The sequence below is a fragment of the Oncorhynchus mykiss genome, chromosome 25 (assembly GCF_057628025.1).
Source record: "Oncorhynchus mykiss isolate SJ-2025 chromosome 25, ASM5762802v1, whole genome shotgun sequence".
Taxonomy (NCBI): domain Eukaryota; kingdom Metazoa; phylum Chordata; class Actinopteri; order Salmoniformes; family Salmonidae; genus Oncorhynchus; species Oncorhynchus mykiss.
In genome coordinates, this window is record NC_143046.1 from 62,568,719 (window position 1) to 62,589,688 (window position 20,970).

General features: G+C 42.2%; 1 protein-coding gene across 1 annotated transcript in view; it reads left to right on the forward strand.

Annotated features, from left to right (window-relative positions):
• maco1 (macoilin 1) overlaps positions 1-16,372 on the forward strand; it is a 31,871-nt gene extending 15,499 nt beyond the window's left edge. Inside the window, exons 2-11 of the mRNA XM_021584645.3 lie at positions 931-1,072; positions 1,435-1,561; positions 4,130-4,253; positions 5,140-5,318; positions 6,925-7,459; positions 11,938-12,096; positions 13,288-13,470; positions 13,572-13,692; positions 13,851-14,025; positions 14,172-16,372. Coding sequence (XP_021440320.2) covers positions 931-1,072; positions 1,435-1,561; positions 4,130-4,253; positions 5,140-5,318; positions 6,925-7,459; positions 11,938-12,096; positions 13,288-13,470; positions 13,572-13,692; positions 13,851-14,025; positions 14,172-14,374 — 1,948 coding nt within the window. The 3' untranslated portion in view covers positions 14,375-16,372. The remainder of the gene's footprint in view (positions 1-930; positions 1,073-1,434; positions 1,562-4,129; positions 4,254-5,139; positions 5,319-6,924; positions 7,460-11,937; positions 12,097-13,287; positions 13,471-13,571; positions 13,693-13,850; positions 14,026-14,171) is intronic.
• The last annotated feature ends 4,598 nt before the right edge of the window (positions 16,373-20,970 follow it).

Below are 20,970 nucleotides of genomic sequence, written 5' to 3' on the forward strand. Positions count from 1 at the left end.
ATCTCACCTCACTAGCTCACATTGTATATAGACTTATTTTTCTACTGTATTATTGACTGTATGTTTGTTTTACTCCATGTGACTCTGTGTTGTTGTATGTGTCGAACTGCTTTGATTTATCTTGGCCAGGTCGCAATTGTAAATGAGAACTTGTTCTCAACTTGCCTACCTGGTTAAGTAAAGGTTAAATACATAAAAAATCCACCAACGGTCAGCTTGATGGTTGCATAGTAACTGCGTCACCACCCCAAATTCTAATTGAGCTGGCAGCGTTGGCCCGGGTTTCCCTTGATCCAGCTAGAATTTGAGAATTCCATTTGAGCCAACTCTAATTTGGCCCAAATCTGCCCTAATTTTAAGTGAGCGATGGACTGTGCCAACCCCACGGCCTCCACAATGGATTAGTCCACTCAGACCGTCTTTAATCCGACAGGTGTCTTGTACACCATGGACACATTTTTTTGTGGGGGTGGGATACTGCTCGACCTAAAGAATTCTTGGTCGACCAAACACTCGACCAGTTGACTAAATGGAGTCAGGCCTATAAAAGACACAAGAATGAAGCTATACTGTGTATATACAAGGATTAGCATTATCATATCAATGTGAAGGGATATGTGGTAATAGTAGCATGTGTACATGTAGGCAGATGTAAAGTGACTAGGCATCAGCATGCGTAATACTAAGTAGTGTGTGTGGACTTTTTGAGTGCATATAGCCAGTGCAGGTAGTCAATGGAAATAGTCCATACAGTCTGAGTTGCTATTGATTAGCTAAGTCTTAATTGCTTGGAGATGGATGCTGTCTCTGAGCCTGTTGGTCCAAGTCCTGATGCGCTGGTACCGGTTGCCTGACAGTAGCATAGAGAACAGTCTGTGGCTGGTTGTGGCATTGGACATGTTAAAACTCATACATTTCTTTCTTCTCCAGTACCTTCCTGTACCTGAAGTTCCTGGTGGTGTGGGCACTGGTACTACTGGCAGACTTTGTGCTCGAGTTCAGGTTTGAGTACCTGTGGCCCTTCTGGCTGTTCATCAGAAGTGTGTACGACTCCTTCAGATACCAGGGGCTGGTGAGTTTCTGGCTGTGTCCTGGGTTGGCCTGACCGATCTGTGGTATAGACGAGGAGAGTAGGTCTATGGAGCCTCTGCAGAACAAGATCTGAGTCCTGCACTAGTGCGGCTATGTTTTCAAAATATTTACATAATGTTATTCCCCTCCAATTCTCTAGAGGTGACTACTAAGTCATTGATTGGGCTTTGATGTCTTTTGCAGATATGTTGTTGCATTTAATTGCCAATTTAATCATCACACAATGAAAAATTGTAATGTGGGTCACATATTCTCCACATCTCTCTGGTTGTTTGGAGCGATGTATTTTTCTGCCTTTTTGCAGAGCTCCTACTAACCCCACTCGTGTCTCCATTCTTCCAGGCGTTTTCAGTGTTCTTTGTGTGTGTGGCGTTTACCTCCGACATCATATGCCTGCTCTTCATCCCTGTACAATGGCTGTTCTTTGCTGCCAGTACCTACGTGTGGGTGCAGTACGTGTGGCATACAGGTAAGCTCTCTTCCTATTCACCTGCCTTTTTAACAAGGAAAATAGCTTAGTGATTACAGTGAATTAGTGTGTGGTTATCATCCAGCGGAGGCTGCTGAGGAACGGATTAAATGGAATGGCATTTGATTTGATTGATATTTGATACCATTCCGCTCCAGCCATTACCACGAGCCCGTCCTCCACAATTAAGGTGCCACCAACCTCGTGATATGATCCCTGTATTGCACTATTTAAGCCTAGCTGTAAAGAAATGGGACTGGTGACAGGAGTTTCACAGGAGGGTGACTCTTCAAAAATGAAAAAATACCATGATTTGGGGTTTTCCACAAAATGTTAACCATAGAAGGGTCATTTAGAGGAAGGATTAATGCCATATTTGACATTTTAATCTTAAAGCATAAATGAGTAATAATACATTATTTTGTCATTGGAGTATTAAAGCTGCAACATGTAACTTTTTGGGCGACCCACCAAATTCACATAGAAATGTGTGTTATGCATGTCATTCTCATTGAAGAAGCTGCAAATCTGTTCTTTGTGTGCCGTTTCAATACTTCTCGTTTTTAAGTTGAGTTTTTTTTGTCTTATTTACTTTCCGTTTTGTACACCAGCTTCAAACAGTTGAAAATAAAATATTTTTGGTTATTGAAAATATATTTCACAGCGGTTTAGGTGGTACAATGATTCTCTACACTATACTTACCTTTTTGTCACCTCAATTGAAATTTGGTGAATTATTAGAATTTTTACAGCCATGAAATGGTGAAGCGATTTCTGCATAGTGCATCTTTAATACACATTCATTATTCACTACCCTGTGTTGGTGAATGTGCCTGTGGTTATTTCTGCCCATGAGACAATGGACAGGGGTTATCTATTCTCTATCCACTGATTCTGTTTGTCCTGCTGCTGATGTAATTATAGTTGGCCCGAGACTTTTCCATAAAGCCAGTGGGTTGTTTGAACGTACTGTGAGGGATCAGACATGGTAAAGGGGGCTGGCTTGCTGTCTCAGCCAACAATCACACATTGAGTCATGTTAGCTCTGGAGAGCTCTTTGTTTTTTTTGTATGCCTCACTGAAAAGCTGTCCTTTTGTGGTTGTGTGTGTGTCTGTCTCACTTTGTACTTGTCACTCAAAAGCTGATCTACCCTGTTGCTGTTGTGATGTTTGTGTTCTTGTGGGAGGCTGCTTTGCTGACCACAATGTAAAACCTTGTTTCATGTTTGGAGGAAGTAGGCCTGCATGGATATTTTTCATGTGGACATGTGGTTATCTTGACCATGTACCGTGCTTTCAGAAAGTATTCACACTCCTTGACCTTTCCCACATTTTGTTGTTACAAAGTGGGATTAAAATTGATGTAATTTTCATTTTTTTGTCAATGATCTACACAAAATACTCTGTCAAAGTGGACATTTTGTAAAAAAGGGATGAGGATAAGACTCGAAGTGCTTTCCACAACTGGATTGTGCTACATTTGCCAAATCTGCCAAATTCTTCAAGCTCTGTCTAATTGGTTATTAATCATTAATAGACAACCATTATCAGGTATGGCAATAGATTTTCAAGCAGATTTAGGTCAAAACTGTAACTCAACCATTCAGGAACATTGACAGTCTTCTTGGTAAGCAACTTCAGTGTAGATTTGGCCTTGTGTTTTAGGTTATTGTCCTGCTGAAAGGTGAATTCATCTCCCAGTGTCTGTTGGAAAGCAGACTGAACCATGTGTTCAATGTGCTTTGCTCATTGTTTTGTTTTTTTTTATCCTGAAAACCTCCCCAGTCCTTAACAATCACTTTGTCAATTAGTTAGTATTGTGGAGTAACTACAATGTTGTTCATCCATCCTCAGTTTTCTCCTATCACAGCCATTAAACTCTAACTGTTTTAAAGTCACCATTGTCCTCATGTTGAAATTCCTGAGTGGTTTCCCGTCTCTCTGGCAACTGAGTTAGAAAGGACAGCTGTATCTTTATAGTGAACGTGTGTATCGATACAGCATCCAAAGTGTTAATAACTTCACCATGCTCAAAGGGATATTCAATGTCTGCACCAATAGGTGCCCTAATTTGCTAGGCATTGGGAGAACCTCCCTGGTCTTTGTGTTTGGAATTCACTGCCTGACTGAGGGACCTTACAATTATCTTTATGTGTGGGGTACAGAGCAGCAGAGATGAGGTAGTCATTCAATAATCACGAAAAACACTATTGCAGTTAGTCTATGTAACTTATGTTTTTTTTTTACTCCTGAACTTATTTAGGCTTCCCATAACAAAGGGGTTGAATACTTATTGACTCAAGACATTTCAGCGTTTCATTTTTTATTAATTTGTAAAAATGTATAAAACCTTATTCCACTTTGACATGTGGTATTGTGTGTGTGTGTAGGCCTGTGAATTTAATCCATGTTCAATTCTGGCTTTAACGTAACAAAAAATGGAAAAAGTCAAGGGATGTGAATACATTCTGAAGGCACTGTATCTTGACGCATGTAGTTGTGTGATTATCATGACCAGTAGTCTATTTTCTGTTCTCACACCTCTTTTTTTTTTTGTTGCTTTCACAGAAAGAGGGGTCTGTCTCCCCACAGTGTCTCTTTGGATACTATTTGTGTACATCGAGGCAGCCATCAGATTCAAAGACCTGAAGAACTTCCATGTCGACTTGTGTCGCCCATTTGCTGCCCATTGGTAAGTTGTTAAAGGAAATCTCCACCCCCAAAAAATATTTTGGTATTTGTTTCATTAGTCCATTGTTGATATAGTCCCAACATGTTTTGCATGTCAGCAATTAAGATTTCAAGATATGTAGCATTCAAAATATAGAAATCTGGGCCAGATTGGTGGAATTTTCCTTTAAGTCAAGTTTTTGTCCAAGCTCTGGAGGCAGGTCTGTGTGTAGGCTATCCGTGAGGAAGAATCCTTCTTAGACCCACAGGCCAAGCAGGGGATGGGATTGTTCTGCCCCATTGACTTTCAGAAAACAATATTTCTGCTTGTTAGGCATAATGTACAAGTAATGACTGCTAGATATCCCCCAAGCTCAAAAAGAGAACACGATTACATGCTGGTTTCATTCATTGTGTAGAATTATGAAAAATATGATCTTCTAAGATGGGGTTTAGGGAATATTTCTGACCCAGATCTGTAAGGTCATACACACCATTTATAATCTAAGTACTCTTAAAGACCTCTAAGTGGATTTAGATGGCATGTATTACGCGCTGTTATGTAGTAATGCAGGATATTAAGGCATGTAATTCCTCTAGCTTTACATACGGCAGTGATGTTCATCTCCAGGCTTTTTTTCATAGTACCTATGCTTTTTTAAATTTTTTTATTTTACCTTTATTTAACTAGGCAAGTCAGTTAAGAACAAATTCTTATTTTCAATGACTGCCTGTTCAGGGGCAGAACGACAGATTTGTACCTTGTCAGCTCAGGGGTTTGAACTTGCAACCTTCCGCTCTAACCACTAGGCTACCCTGCCGCCGTCTCAACTTGTGAACCAGTTTGTCTTGGATACATCAGGCAGGATGAGTTGTCTGAACTTTGTTCTCGATCGATCTCTCTGTAGCATTGGCTACCCAGTGGTGACGCTGGGCTTTGGCTTCAAGAGCTACGTCAGCTATAAAATGCGCTTAAGAAAGCAGAAGGAGGTGCAGAAGGAGAATGAGTTCTACATGCAGCTCCTGCAACAGGCCCTGCCCCCAGAGCAACAGATGCTACAGAGACAAGAGAGGGAAGCGGAGGAAGGTGAGATGCACGCATGCCTTGCAACAGATGCTCCAGATACCATTAGAAAAGGATGTGGTTCAAGTGATGATCCAAGTGATTGTCCGATTCCTAATAAATATGTACAGGTGAAGTCGGAAGTTTACATACACTTAGGTTGGAGTCATTGAAACTCGTTTTTCAACCCCTCCACAAATGTCTTGCTAACAAACTATGTTTTTGGTTAAGTCAGTTAGGACATCTACTTTTAAGTAAGTAATTTTTCCCCAAAATTCCAGAAAATTATGTCATGGCTTTAAAAGCTTCTGATAGGCTGGCTGACATAATTTGAGTCAATTGGAGGTGTACCTGTGGATATATTTCATGGGCACTCCATGGGAAAATCAAAAGAAATCAGCCAAGACCTCAGGAAAAAAAATTGTAGACCTCCACAAGTCTGGTTCATCCTTGGGAGCAATTTCCAAACGCCTGAAGGTACCAGGTTCATCTGTACAAACAATAGTACGCAAGTATAAACTCTATGGGACCACACAGCCGTTATACCGCTCAGGAAGGAGACACGTTCTGTCTCCTAGAGATGAACATACTTTGGTGTGAAAAGTGCAAATCAATCCCAGAACAACAGCAAAGGACCTTGTGAAGATGCTTGAGGAAACGGGTACAAAAGTATCTACATCCACTGTAAAACGAGTCCTATATCGACATAACCTGAAAGGCCGCTCAGCAAGGAAGAAGCCACTGCTCCAAAACCGCCATTAAAAAAAGCAACTGCACATGGGGACAAAGATAGTACTTTTTGGAGAAATGTCCTTTGGTCTGATAAAACAAAAACAGAACTGTTTTTCCATAATGACCATCGTTATGTTTGGAGGAAAAAGGGGGAGGCTTGCAAGCCGAAGAACACCATCCCAACCGTGAAGCACGGGGGTGGCAGCATCATGTTGTGGGGGTGCTTTGCTGCAGGATGGACTGGTGCACTTCACAAAATAGATGGCTTCATGAGGGAGGAAAATTATGTGGATATATTGAAGCAACATCTCAAGACATCAGTCAGGAAGTTAAAGCTTGGTCGCAAATGGGTCTTCCAAATGGTCAATGACCCCTAAGCATACTTCCAAAGTTGTGGCAAAATGGCTTAAGAACAACAAAGTCAAGGTTTTGGAGTGGCCATCACAAAGCCCTGACCTCAATCCTGTAGAAAATGTGTAGGCAGAACTGAAAAGGCGTGTGCGAGCAAAAAGGCCTACCTGATTCAGTTACACCAGCTCTGTCAGGAGGAATGGGCCAAAATTCAGCCAACTTATTGTGGGAAGCTTGTGGAAGGCTACACAAAACGTTTGACCCAAGTTAAACAATTTAAAGGCAATGCTACCAAATGCTAATTGAGTTTATGAAAATTCTGACCCACTGGGAATTTGAAATATATCATTCTCTACTATTATTCTGACATTTCACATTCTTAAAATAAAGTGGTGATCCAAACTGACCTAAGACAGGGAATTTTTACTAGGATTAAATGTCAGGATTTGTGAAACTGAGTTTAAATATATTTGTCTAAGGTGTATGTAAACTTCTGACTTCAACTGTATTTAATCTCTCTCCTTTCTGACGTTCACCCTACATTCAGCTGCAGCAGCTAAAGGAATATCTGAGGTGGACTCCGCCCCAGTCTCACAGAATGGGGCACTTGTCGGTAAAAAGACGCCAGCACCGCTACCGGAGCTGGAGTACAGAGAAAAAGGGAAAGAGGGCCGCGAGGCCAAGAAGCAACACAATAGCATCCTGCCGTCATCGGTAGACTCTAAACTCCAGGAGATAGAGTACATGGAGAACCATATGAACAACAAGAGACTGACCACAGAACTGGTGGGCAGCACAGAGAACCTGCTGCTGAAGGAGGAGAACTCCTCTTCCTCCTGCTCCTCCTCCTCATCCTCCTCGAAAAACTACAAGAACGCTAGTGGCAACACCGCAATTAACTCCTCGCCCCGCGGACACAGCTCCACCAACGGCAGCGTCCCCTTGTCCGCCCCTTCCTCCTCTTCCTCTGGGAAGAAGCAGAAGTGTGCAGTGGGGAAGGGTCCAGCAGCGGGCTCCCACAGGGACTCAACAGACAACTGCATCCCCAACAATCAGCTGAGCAAGCCTGAGGCGCTCGTACGGTAAGAGCACTTATATGCAGATGCACATACTGTATGCATCTGGTTGAGCTGGCTGAAGGTGCTCTTATGATAAGAGCATATTATATACACAGCACAGTATGTACAGCACACTTACCTGGTTAAGCGAGTTTAACACGCACCCATTAGAGAAGTCTACGGCACTAGTACAGTAGAGAGAACACATCATCCAAACACAAACAGCTGTGCTTGCTTGAGGCCACTCACACACACACACACACTCACTCATTAAGGCGTCCACGTGCTTCCCAGCCGGAACAGTTCATGCATATATTATGATGCATTTTGTGACGTTTTGGTCTTCGGCAAGGGTTTCTTCGGTTATTCGTGCACATGCCATTTTTTTAATCAAGGCAATCTAAAGTTGGTAGCCAAATTCTACGCCCCTTTGTCGGTGATTGGTCAACAGTAGGGATTCTTCAATGAAGTATCCTGGAAGGATATTGACCTCATCCCGTCAGTAGAGGATGCCTGGATATTTTTTAAAAATGCCTTCCTAACCATCTTAAATAAACATGCCCCATTCAAGAAATTTAGAACCAGGAACAGATATAGCCCTTGGTTCTCCCCAGACCTGACTGCCCTTAATCAACACAAAAACGTCCTATGGCGTTCTGCATTAGCATCGAACAGCCCCCGTGATATGCAGCTGTTCAGGGAAGCTAGAAACCATTATACACAGGCAGTTAGAAAAGCCAAGGCTAGCTTTTTCAAGCAGAAATTTGCTTCTTGCAACACTAACTCAAAAAAGTTCTGGGACACTGTAAAGTCCATGGAGAATAAGAACACCTCCTCCCAGCTGCCCACTGCACTGAAGATAGGAAACACTGTCACCACTGATAAATCCACCATAATTGAAAATTTCAATAAGCATTTTTCTACTGCTGGCCATGCTTTCCACCTGGCTACTCCTACCCCTGTCAACAGCACTGCACCCCCAACAGCAACTCGCCCAAGCCTTCCCCATTTCTCCTTCTCCCAAATCCATTCAGCTGATGTTCTGAAAGAGCTGCAAAATCTGGACCCCTACAAATCAGCCGGGCTAGACAATCTGGACCCTTTCTTTCTAAAATTATCTGCCGAAATTGTTGCCACCCCTATTACTAGCCTGTTCAACCTCTCTTTCGTGTCGTCTGAGATTCCCAAAGATTGGAAAGCAGCTGCGGTCATCCCCCTCTTCAAAGGGGGGGACACTCTTGACCCAAACTGCTACAGACCTATATCTATCCTACCATGCCTTTCTAAGGTCTTCGAAAGCCAAGTCAACAAACAGATTACCGACCATTTTGAATCTCACCATACCTTCTCTGCTATGCAATCTGGTTTCAGAGCTGGTCATGGGTGCACCTCAGCCACGCTCAAGGTCCTAAACGATATCTTAACCGCCATCGATAAGAAACATTACTGTGCAGCCGTATTCATTGATCTGGCCAAGGCTTTCGACTCTGTCAATCACCACATCCTCATCGACAGACTCAACAGCCTTGGTTTCTCAAATGATTGCCTCGCCTGGTTCACCAACTACTTCTCTGATAGAGTTCAGTGTGTCAAATCTGAGGGTCTGTTGTCCGGACCTCTGGCAGTCTCTATGGGGGTGCCACAGGGTTCAATTCTTGGACCGACTCTCTTCTCTGTATACATCAATGAGGTCGCTCTTGCTGCTGGTGAGTCTCTGATCCACCTCTACGCAGACGACACCATTCTGTATACTTCCGGCCCTTCTTTGGACACTGTGTTAACAACCCTCCAGGCAAGCTTCAATGCCATACAACTCTCCTTCCGTGGCCTCCAACTGCTCTTAAATACAAGTAAAACTAAATGCATGCTCTTCAACCGATCACTACCTGCACCTACCCGCCTGTCCAACATCACTACTCTGGACGGCTCTGACTTAGAATACGTGGACAACTACAAATACTTAGGTGTCTGGTTAGACTGTAAACTCTCCTTCCAGACCCATATCAAACATCTCCAATCCAAAGTTAAATCTAGAATTGGCTTCCTATTTCGCAACAAAGCATCCTTCACTCATGCTGCCAAACATACCCTTGTAAAACTGACCATCCTACCAATCCTCGACTTTGGCGATGTAATTTACAAAATAGCCTCCAATACCCTACTCAACAAACTGGATGCAGTCTATCACAGTGCAATCCGTTTTGTCACCAAAGCCCCATACACTACCCACCATTGCGACCTGTACGCTCTCGTTGGCTGGCCCTCGCTTCATACTCGTCGCCAAACCCACTGGCTCCATGTCATCTACAAGACCCTGCTAGGTAAAGTCCCCCCTTATCTCAGCTCGCTGGTCACCATAGCATCTCCCACCTGTAGCACACGCTCCAGCAGGTATATCTCTCTAGTCACCCCCAAAACCAATTCTTTCTTTGGCCGCCTCTCTTTCCAGTTCTCTGCTGCCAATGACTGGAACGAACTACAAAAATCTCTGAAACTGGAAACACTTATCTCCCTCACTAGCTTTAAGCACCAACTGTCAGAGCAGCTCACAGATTACTGCACCTGTACATAGCCCACATATAATTTAGCCCTATCAACTACCTCTTTCCCATCTGTATTTAATTTATTTATTTATTTTGCTCCTTTGCACCCCATTATTTTTATTTCTACTTTGCACATTCTTCCATTGCAAAACTACCATTCCAGTGTTTTACTTGCTATATTGTATTTACCTTGCCACCAAGGCCTTTTTTTGCCTTTACCTCCCTTCTCACCTCATTTGCTCACATTGTATATAGACTTGTTTATACTTTATTATTGACTGTATGTTTGTTTTACTCCATGTGTAACTCTGTGTTGTTGTATCTGTCGAACTGCTTTGCTTTATCTTGGCCAGGTCGCAATTGTAAATGAGAACTTGTTCTCAACTTGCCTACCTGGTTAAATAAAGGTAAAATAAAAAAATAAATAAATAAAAAGTGTTCAATGAGAGACTAATTCATTCATTTTCATGCAAATGTTTTCACTTGAAAAATACTATTGTACTATTGGTGTTTTTCTTGTTTTTCAAGTGAAGGACTTTTTATGGGAGTATGCGAGCACACTCGTTTGGTTCGTCTAGACAAAGCATGTTGAATGTCACACCTGGATGTCAGTTCTCATATTCTCAAAGTATTAGTAACTTGCTGATGCATGATGGCTGCATGGGATGCTTCCTCTTACCAGATATTATGTGAGTGTGGAGCCAGTCCCTGACACCTCAAACTAAGCCAGGCTCCAGATAGATAGGTGTTAAGTAGAGCTGTTTCCACTGTGTGGGCTGGGGTGTGAGAAACTTGGACTGTATGGTTTGCCACAAAATGATGCTGGCTGAAAAGGAGAACCTTGAGTTTAAGATGGCTGTGTCAGCCTGTTTGTGTCTGTAGTTATTCAGCTGGGTATAGAATGTGAGAAGAAAGTCAAATTTGGTGTGGCAAGTTGTCATGGTGTTCAGGGTAATACACATTCATATGTACCCTGCATTTGCCACACTCTGACGAGTGGATTCCCTGGTGTATATTATTGGTACACTGTGTTTTTGTTGTATACAAATATGACTGAATAGACACTTGGCTAGCACGTTTCTTATTGGTCAGATGTTGCTTTTTGCATTGATTGTACACTCATAATGATAACAAATCTGTGGATTTCTAGTATTTTTAGCCTTTGTTTAAAGAACTTCTGACTCCAAAGGAAAAAGTAAACCGACCAAAGAACTGTAGGTTAAAGAAAAGCAAGCAATTTTGAAGTGAGAACTTAAAGCAAGAACCGTAGTAAAGAAAACAGTTACAGTTAAAACAACCATTTGGAACATATTGAAAAAGAGAAACCACCAGTGACAATCAATCGGCAACGATCTGATTGGCCAAGGAAAACAACTGACAATTGACCGAAACCTTAAAACATCTGTCAGTGAAATGGCCAACAGGCACAATCTACCATCAGCAGGAGGCTTTGACAGCAGAATAACAGGCTACAGCCAAATGCAAACCATTCAGCAGCAGCAGAACATAAGACAGGTTAGAAATTAGCTAAGAAGTACAAAGATTGCCCTACTGAAACAGCAGATGAAACCAAGGTAAACTTTTTTACCAAAGACTGGAGAAATAAAGGAACTGTGGATGATACAAAGCTACTATATGCACTATGCAGAAACATCATGTCCCGGGTGGCAGTAGCGTCGAGGTGAGAGAAAGGTTGCATCCTATGACTGTTCCACGTTGAAAGTCACTGAGCTTGTGTGTGTGTGTGTGTGTGTGTGTGTGTGTGTGTGTGTCAGAGGGGTTGGGAGGGGAAAGCAGAAGAGACATTTCCATCTCATATGCACTAAAGAAGTACATCTTATTTTCTGTGTTTCTCCATAAAATTGACTAACTCCTCTCCTCCCTTTCCCCTCCGCTTCTCTTCCTCATCATCCCTTCTTTCTCCATTTATTTCCTTCCCCCTTCAAACAAACCCTGCAGGCTGGAGCAGGATGTGAAGAAGCTGAAGGCGGACCTGCAGGCCAGCAGACAGGTGGAGCAGGACTTGCGCAGTCAGATCGGCTCCCTGAGCAGCGCTGAGCGCTCCATACGCTCTGAGCTGGGCCAGCTGCGACAAGAGAACGAGCTGCTGCAGAACAAGTGAGTGGCACAGGTCAAAGGTCATACATGACTGGATCTGATCACCTGCTGGGACTAGGACCAGGAGCTTTTCATTGTCGGGTCACGTAGTCAGGAAAAACTAGCTGGGACCGAAGGTCATAAGGGTTATCATACAGCTTTTTTCATGTAAGCTCAAGAGGCTAAAAACACTGGGTTTAGCTTGGAATGCCCTCGTCGAAATGAATTTGTCCAGGGTCAGGAAGAGCTAGTTTGAAATGTAGTGATAACTCTGTGCTAAGACATTCAGGAGTGGGGGAGGACTGACAGGATGGATTTTGTTAAATCATAAATAGTAGTGAAGGTTATGGATGAGGATCCAGTCTACTGCTCGTCTCAGTGCATGCATGTGAAAGCTTGAGTCTGGCAGGCTTCAAATCACAGCAGTCCAGACTGAGGCAGAGGGAGCACTTAGGCATCTGGCTGCTTTAATTGTCCAATTAAGTCATTATTGACCAAATGGGATTCCTGTGTGTCCTAGGTGCAGAATCGCATTAGTGGAAACCAAGACTGTTGTCAGGGCTTGCTTGGTTGTAGCTAGATATTTTCGAGTTGCGTCGGGGACAATTCTATAATTTTAGCTAACCCTTTTCCTAACCTTCATTATCCTAACCTCCTAAGCTGCTACAAAAAGTCACTTCTGCTCGTCAAAACCGGCAGACCTGCCCTGAGAGCAGTGTGAAGTATCCACTAATGTGATACATCTTCGTAAGTGAGGACCACCCTAATAGGGCAGTTATCATGTACTTACAGACACAAACTCCAGTTGTTATGGCCAGTTAATCATGTGACGCAATTGAAGGGGAGGTGACAGCCTACCCCTAATGACCAGCTGATTCCTATTCAATCTCATCAGAGCCTGATTCACTCACTCATTCATTCTGTCTGTTGGTAGAGACTGGAGCACAAGGCTCTGTTGGATTATGTTAGTCTAAGGATTACTGAAGTACTGCGAAATGGTTGGACTGTTGGCTTGGTTACCCAACTGACCAGCCAACCTGTCATCTAACTGACCATACTCCACAATGCATAGGCTCAGTGGTTACTTACGCTCATGAACATGGCTAGCTTTTAGTACTATTGTTCTCACATAGACACACATACACACACACACCCTGGGGTGGGATGGAGTCCCACTAGCTCACATGGTCTGTGGCTGCTGTGTGTGTGCAGGCTCCATAATGCTGTCCAGGCCAAGCAGAAGGACAAACAGGCTGTGGGCCAACTGGAGAAGAGGCTGAAGGTTGAGCAGGAGGCCCGCACCAATGCAGAGAAACAGCTTTCAGACGAGAAGAAACGCAAAAAGCTGGAAGAGGCCACCACAGCTAGAGCCGTCGCACTAGCAGCAGCATCCAGGTAATAGTTCCCCATAAATAATCTGCTATCAGTTGTTGTTAGCCAGTTTCAAGCTATTCCCTGCTGTTAGTATAGGTGTGATCCCTCTGTCTGCTCCACAGGGGGGAGTGCACAGATACGCTGAGGAGGCGGATCACGGAACTGGAGACCGAGTGCAAGAAGCTGACCATGGATATCAAGCTCAAAGAAGACCAGATCAGAGAGCTGGAGATGAAAGTACAGGTGAGGATCACTGTTCAGTTAAGACTCAGGTATGTTTTGTTGGCGGCCTTTTGACGTCAACAACAGTTTTGGTTAAAGTAACGCAAAATGTTAACTCATGCACACCTGCTGTACACTGTCACACAGACAATGCCACTTGTACTGATGTTCTCTCTCAGGAGCTCCACAAGTATAAAGAGAATGAGAAGGACACGGAAGTGCTGATGTCAGCGCTGTCGGCCATGCAGGATAAGACCCAGCACCTGGAGAACAGCCTGTCTGCAGAGACCCGCATCAAACTGGACCTGTTCTCAGCACTGGGTGACGCTAAGAGACAGCTGGAGATCGCACAAGGTCCGTGTTCAGCCTGGGTCCAGCACCTTTGCAATACTGCCTCAGTCCCACCTATCTCCTACTGAATGTGATTGATGTAGAATAGATTGCATGACATTATGAATGTCTAATCTGAAAGTTTCTTGCTGGGTGTGTCTGTCTCCTAGGTCAGATCCTGCAGAAGGACCAGGAGATCAAGGACCTGAAGCAGAAGATAGCTGAGGTGATGGCTGTCATGCCCAGCATCTCCTACACAGCTGACAGCAGTAACATGACTCCTGTGGCCCCCCACTACTCCTCCAAGTTCATGGACACCAGTCCTTCCGGCCTGGACCCCAACGCCTCTGTCTACCAGCCACTCAAAAAGTGAACGCTCCTTCCATCCTCTTTTTTTTTTTTTTCAAGCCCACCTCCAGATCTGCTTGTCATGTCTGCGGCTGAGAACTTTTTTTGGGGGGGGGGGGTCTGAAGGATGTTGTATTGTGACTGTATTTGTTGTAGTTAAAACAAAAAAAGGTCTATGGGACATCTCATGTCGACTAGGAATTCCCAGTTGTGTTTCTGCTTGTAAATGTCTAGTGAAACCTCAGAACTGGGCGTGGATCTTATCTAGGGCGTTTCAACCCCCCCCCATCTACTCCACCTGCTACCAGTTACTTGGTCTCTGGCCTTGGGATTGGGTAATTTTGGTGTCGATTTCATTTATTTTAGAGCTGGGATGTGGATCTCTGGTAGCAGGAGTGCTCACCCTTATTTCTATGTAATAAATTCTGATCGCTGAGCACAGATATCAGTTCATTTTTAAGGTAAGAAGGTACCATCAGTATGCCCAGAGGACTGTAGCGCAACATTGGCATGGACTCTAGCCCTGTTTTGTCAATTATTATTTTTCAGTTGTGAATATCAGAGACCAAATTGAAACTTCCATTGGCTGTTCTTGGGTTTTGTGGTATTGTTTTTTTTTTTATGTTAGAAAGTGGATTGTGTGGTCTCACCTTTTTCACTTGTTTCACAAAAAGTTAGGAAAATCACTTTTAGATGAGAACAGAGCTGTACCAAGATGTTATTTGTTTCAATAACGAGATGTCAAAGTAAACGATCTACAACAACCCCTAAATGTTGAGTATCAACTGCAAAATTACATTTATTTCCCTCAAAGCCCCCTAATTTCCACGATCCTGTCGAAAAGAGTTAAGCAAAGACAGTATTGCGAAGTTCATGTATAATATGCCTCTTTAAACCCAGAATAGTCTCTCACAAATTGTCATGATCACAGTGCCTTGAGACAAGGCCTCAGTGGGAGTCAATATCTGGCTATGCCAGAAAGGACTGAATTGCAGGGCTTTCCAACCACAAAGACAATTTTACCCCTAACCTGGACCCTAACCTTAGGTTCAGAACAGATAGCCCATCTACTTGCTCAACAGTTCTGACGATATGGCCATTTTGTCTGTTCTAGCATGGTCATGTTACTCCTTTACAGTGTGTTGATATGGTAATGTTAGCCACTACGAAGTCTACTGCAAATAGGTCCCAGGCTCCCAGCATGGCCTCTCCCCTGCATCCAACTATAACACATCTCTCTGCTGTAAACTCTCGTTCTGTTGGTTGAACTATTGTCCCTACGTATGTTTTTTATTGATTTGACTTCATTTGCACTGTTGAAAAAAAACTGTTTGACAGGGAAAACTGATGGATTTTGTGCAATGTGTACAATAAACAAGACTCTGGAAATGCCAAACAAGAGACATAATTTATTTCCACTGAATTTTGCATAGAAAATTCTTCATTGGACTCCTTTTATTGCTGAATACTCAACTTCAGCCCATGTGCCAAGAATGGATTGCTTGTTTTCTAGTAATATGTGCTATCCAGGAATGTACTGCAAATACATTGGCTGACGTGTTTGACAAACGTCCTCTTACTTCAGACAAGTCAGTATGTCAAGCAGGTGGGAAAATGCTCACCTGTTTGTAGTAGACTGTTTACGTAGTTGAAAGTAAGGGACTTTATTTTTGTGAATGTTACAGTATTGGCAACTGCCTGGGCCATGGGTGTTAAGAACCGTCCGTCTACAGTTGTTTCCTTACTCCTCTTTTTGGTATTGTTATATCCTGCAGGGAGGAATAGCTTGAGTCTGATGTGGTTTTGCAGTCATCTGAAATGGTGATTTTGTGTGTGTGGTTATGACCAACTGTATATGGAAAATGTTTTGCTCAGTGCTACGTATGTCATTGGCTCAACTGATGTTGAAAGTATAAAACATTTTTGTTTTCTATGCCCACCCGCAGTCACTGCTCTGTTTCTCCCCGGGTCTGACCTTGGCTGCGCTCTGAGGTTAACAAGGAATAAATTATTTTCTTGCAAATTTTCTCAGTCTGGAGTTTCTTTCCTTGTCCTTTATGACATACAGTTGAAGTCGGAAGTTTACATACACTTAGGTTGGCGTCATTAAACAAATTTTTCAACCACTCCACAAATTTCTTGAATGATATCATGGCTTTAGAAGCTTCTGATAGGCTAATTGACATCATTGGAGCCAATTGGAGGTGTACCTGTGGATGTATTTCAAGGCCTACCTTCAAACTCAGTGCCTCTTTGCTTGACATCATGGGAAAATCAAAAGAAATCAGCCAAGACCTCAAAATGTAGACCTCCACAAGTCTGGTTCATCCTTGGGAGCAATTTCCAAATTCCTGATGGTAGCACGTTCATCTGTACAAACAATATAGTATAGACAGTATAAACACCATGGGACCACACAGCCGTCATACCGCTCAAGAAGGAGACGCGTTCTGTCTCCTAGAGATGAATGTATTTTGGTGCAAAAAGTGCAAATCAATCCCAAGACAACAGCAAAGGACCTTGTGAAGATGCTGGAGGAAACCGGTACTAAAGTGTATATATATTCACAGTAAAACGAGTCCTATATCGACACAACCTGAGAGGTCGCTCAGCAAGGAAGAAGCCACTGCTCCAAAACTGCCATAAAAAAGCCAGTCTACGGTTTGCAACTGCACATGGGGACAAAAATTTTACATTTTGGAGAAATGTCTGATGAAACAAAAATAACTGTTTGGCCATAATGACCATCGTTATGTTTGGAGGAAAAAGGGGGAGGCTTGTAAGCCGAAGAACACCATCCCAACCAACGGGGGTGGCAGCATCATGTTGTGGGGGTGCTTTGCTGCAGGAGGGACTGGTGCACTTCACAAAATAGATGGAATCATGAGGCTGGAAAATTATGTGGATATATTGAAGCAACATCTCAAGTCATCAGTCAGGAAGTTAAAGCTTGGTCGCAAATGGGTCTTCCAAATGGACAATGACCCCAAGCATACTTCCAAAGTTGTGGCAAAATGGTTTAAGGACAACAGAGTCAAGGTATTGGAGTGTCCATCACAAAGTCCTGACCTTAATCCTATAAAAAATTTGTGGGCAGAACTGAAAAACCGTGTGCAAGCACGGAGGCTTACAAACCTGACTCAGTTACACCAGCTCTGTCAGGAGGAATGGGCCAAGATTCACCCAACTTTTTGTGGGAAGCTTGTGGAAAGCTACCCAAAATATTTGACCCAAGTTAAACAATTTAAAGAGAATGCTACCAAATACTAATTGAGTGTATGTAAACTTCTGACCCACTGGGGATGTGATGAAAGAAATAAAATCTGAAATATATCATTCTCTATTATTCTGACATTTCACATTCTTAAAATAAAGTGGTGATCCTAACTGACCTAAAACAGGGAATTTTTACTAGGATTAAATGTCAGGAATTGTGAAAAACTGAGTTTAAATGTATTTGGTTAAGGTGTATGTAAATGTCCGACTTCAAATGTACATAAACATCATCAGGCAGTAGAGTGATCTGTGACGTTTGAAAGGGCAATTAAATGTTACTGTAGTCTCACCCCCACTAGGAGGCAGTGTCCATCTCTTTAGTGTTCAAAAGCCTCTGTAACCTCAACTCACATGTTCAGCTGAGAGGTTTCTCTAACTTAAACGTGCATCAGTGTGTTTTTATTTGTAATTGTTTTTTACAGTCTCATCTGTGATTAAATCAAATCACATTAAATCACAGCTAATAAACTAGCTGCCTCTGTGCAATAGGCTGTTTAGCCAGGCTTGGTAGACATAAGAAGGTAATTAGTGGAGGACGCAAGGCTAATATATTAATGGGGTGGTGGGCACTTAAGCCCACCACCCCATTTATTCTGTCACCGACCCAGCTATGCATTCTCTAGCCACATCTTTGGCTGTCTGAGAGCCACAGATAAATAGATGAGGCTTTAGAACAACCTCAAGGCCAACGATTTCTAAGTGAAGGAACTCTAAATGGAAACAAATTATGGGCTGGCTGCATATTTTCATTTTGATCATTCATATGCATTGGGGAAAATGTAAGAGAAGAGAAGGGAGTAGCTTTGCCAGCGACAGTCTTCCAATGGTAGAAAACAAGCTTGCGTGGCAAGTATCGGTGCATTGCATTTCTGGTTCTTCAAAATTATACTCTAAATTAACCCTTTTAACATGATGCATGAAAGCACTTTACAAAGAGTTTCTTCACATGCTTTATATGCAAATACTTTTATGTGAGTATTGTTGTGGCTGTTTCTATACACCTGATCTGCATGGGCATTCCTCACTGTAAGGAATAGAGGCCTCAAACCATGCATATTTGACCACCTCACATAGAGGAACCTTATCAGGTATAAAACTGCAGCATTCTGAATTGCATGTCCTGAGTGCCTTATTGCACTTGTTCCAAGTTAACATCTCCATTTGGCACATCAACCGTTTGGATTTGACACAGTAGATTATAATGGGTCTTTTCAAGCAATCTGAATCTGGCAAAGTATGCAGTAAACAAAGCATGAAGCCATTATGCAATGTAAATTTAGTCTCATCAGCATTTTGATTTGTTTATATTATTTTGTCTGCTATGGCCAGACTGTGGAAATAAAGTTGAGGAATGACAGCATTACATTTTCTGTCTTTTCTCTGCCTACCTAATAAACATATGTCAAAGAAGAAATTACCAGATTAAAAATACTCTCTCGGTTGCTCTGGTCATAAAATGTTGCCTTTGGAAATGAGAGCAATGCGAAACAATTAAATCGATATCATCTACTGTGCTGCCAATGATGTGAAATAGTAGAGGCCATTGGTGTGAATAATGTGGGCAGACCCAGCGGAAGAAGGGTAGGTCTATTTCTCCATGAGGGGACAACCAGTACTCTTGTGGATAGACTTGCTGCTCACAACAGATTACGACAATGGCAGAGTTATACTGTCAAACTGTATATATTAAACAAACAGGATGTGCATGAATTATAGTTAATTAGTAACTACATTATACGTGAATACCATTACACATTAATAATTATATTTTACAGTCCCCCCTGCCAGCAGAGCAAGATATAGCTACATTAGAATCTTATATCCAATATCTGCCTTCAGTGACTGCCTACCTACTCACCTGAACCTGTCCTGATCCACTGTGTCTCTCTCTTTTTGCTAAATTCATTGATTCTGAAAAATGTCTGCTATACTCAAACTTTGAACAGGGTCTCGCTCTGGAGCTGAGATTTATTGGCAGTACAAAGAACTTTTAGAACCTTCCAGGCTTTCATCAAATGATGGGTATAAGCACAAATCATGAAACTGTACATCTGAAGGAGATGTATGTGTTATTGCAAGAGATATATCTATTGAATCTGGGTTTTGATTTGGTTTCGTTATCACCAGAGTGAACAGAGTCCCTTGGTATTAGATGCTAGTTTTGTTGCTCATACAAGGTAAAGCTTTGTTTGATCTGTAGCGTCTGATTCATGTCAAATGTGCTCTTTGTCATTTGTACTGTACTGTACATACTGTAACTCAGCTATGCTTATGCACTTAGGAAAACAATACATTGTAGTACTCTTACTATATCTGTGGCCTGTCATCTCCCCTAGAAATCTGGAAGTGACAGATTTTTTACATTCCAAACCCCTGAGTGCACAATGTGAATAGACAATGACTTGATTTAAACTCAAGGAAATCCAATGTGGAAAGTTCCATTATAGATGTTGGTTGATTAAAGATATTAGAAAAATGGAAACAGTCATCATATGCTCATGTGTGGGAATCACAGTTTCATTACTCAGATTTAACTACAACCAACATTTAAATATATATATTGAGGAAAAACAGTCACCTTTCCTTCATGAATCTAGGGAAGAAGAAATAGCTTTTGTTATGGCCTTTGGAAGGAGATGTATGAGTGAATGTGACACCCATAAGTCCTATCCACATAGCTCTGCCTCCAGACTGGTGAACATGTCACTCAGAGCATGCCAGGGAGGGACAGAGTAGTCTGGAGGGACCAGCTGAGGTGAGCTGGGGTCTATGGTGATGGAGCAGAGGCCCACTGACACTGCCCTGAGGAACTGGTTTGACTGTTTTTTTCACCAGCAGCTGTGGGGCTTGGGCAGAACGGGTCTTGGGTTACACAAGGGGAGGGAAGAGGGACCATGGTAGAAATTTATATTAAATAAATGTCTAACTTGAGAGAAAATCTAAAGATTTGAAATATGTATCAAATTAATGTGTAATTTGAGATTAAATCCATCACATGTGTGCAGTGCACATCATATCTTGATGACAAATATTGTAGCCCATCTATGATCTTTCTCCATGACAGGAGTCATGTCAATTCAGTCTTTAATAAATAAATATAATTGATAACAAAATAATATAAGGCGACTGGGAATTCATTAATCTAGTCTACATATTCATCATGCCCATAACCTCATTATTTAACCACACTTCGTTTATGCAAATTATATTAACCCATGAAAACACATACATTTATATATTTCAACTTAAATTCTGTTCCACTGAACATAATTTGTTGATATTTTTGACAAACTATCCGAATAACTATAGAATAACTTGGAATTTTAGTTCAGATGTATACATTTC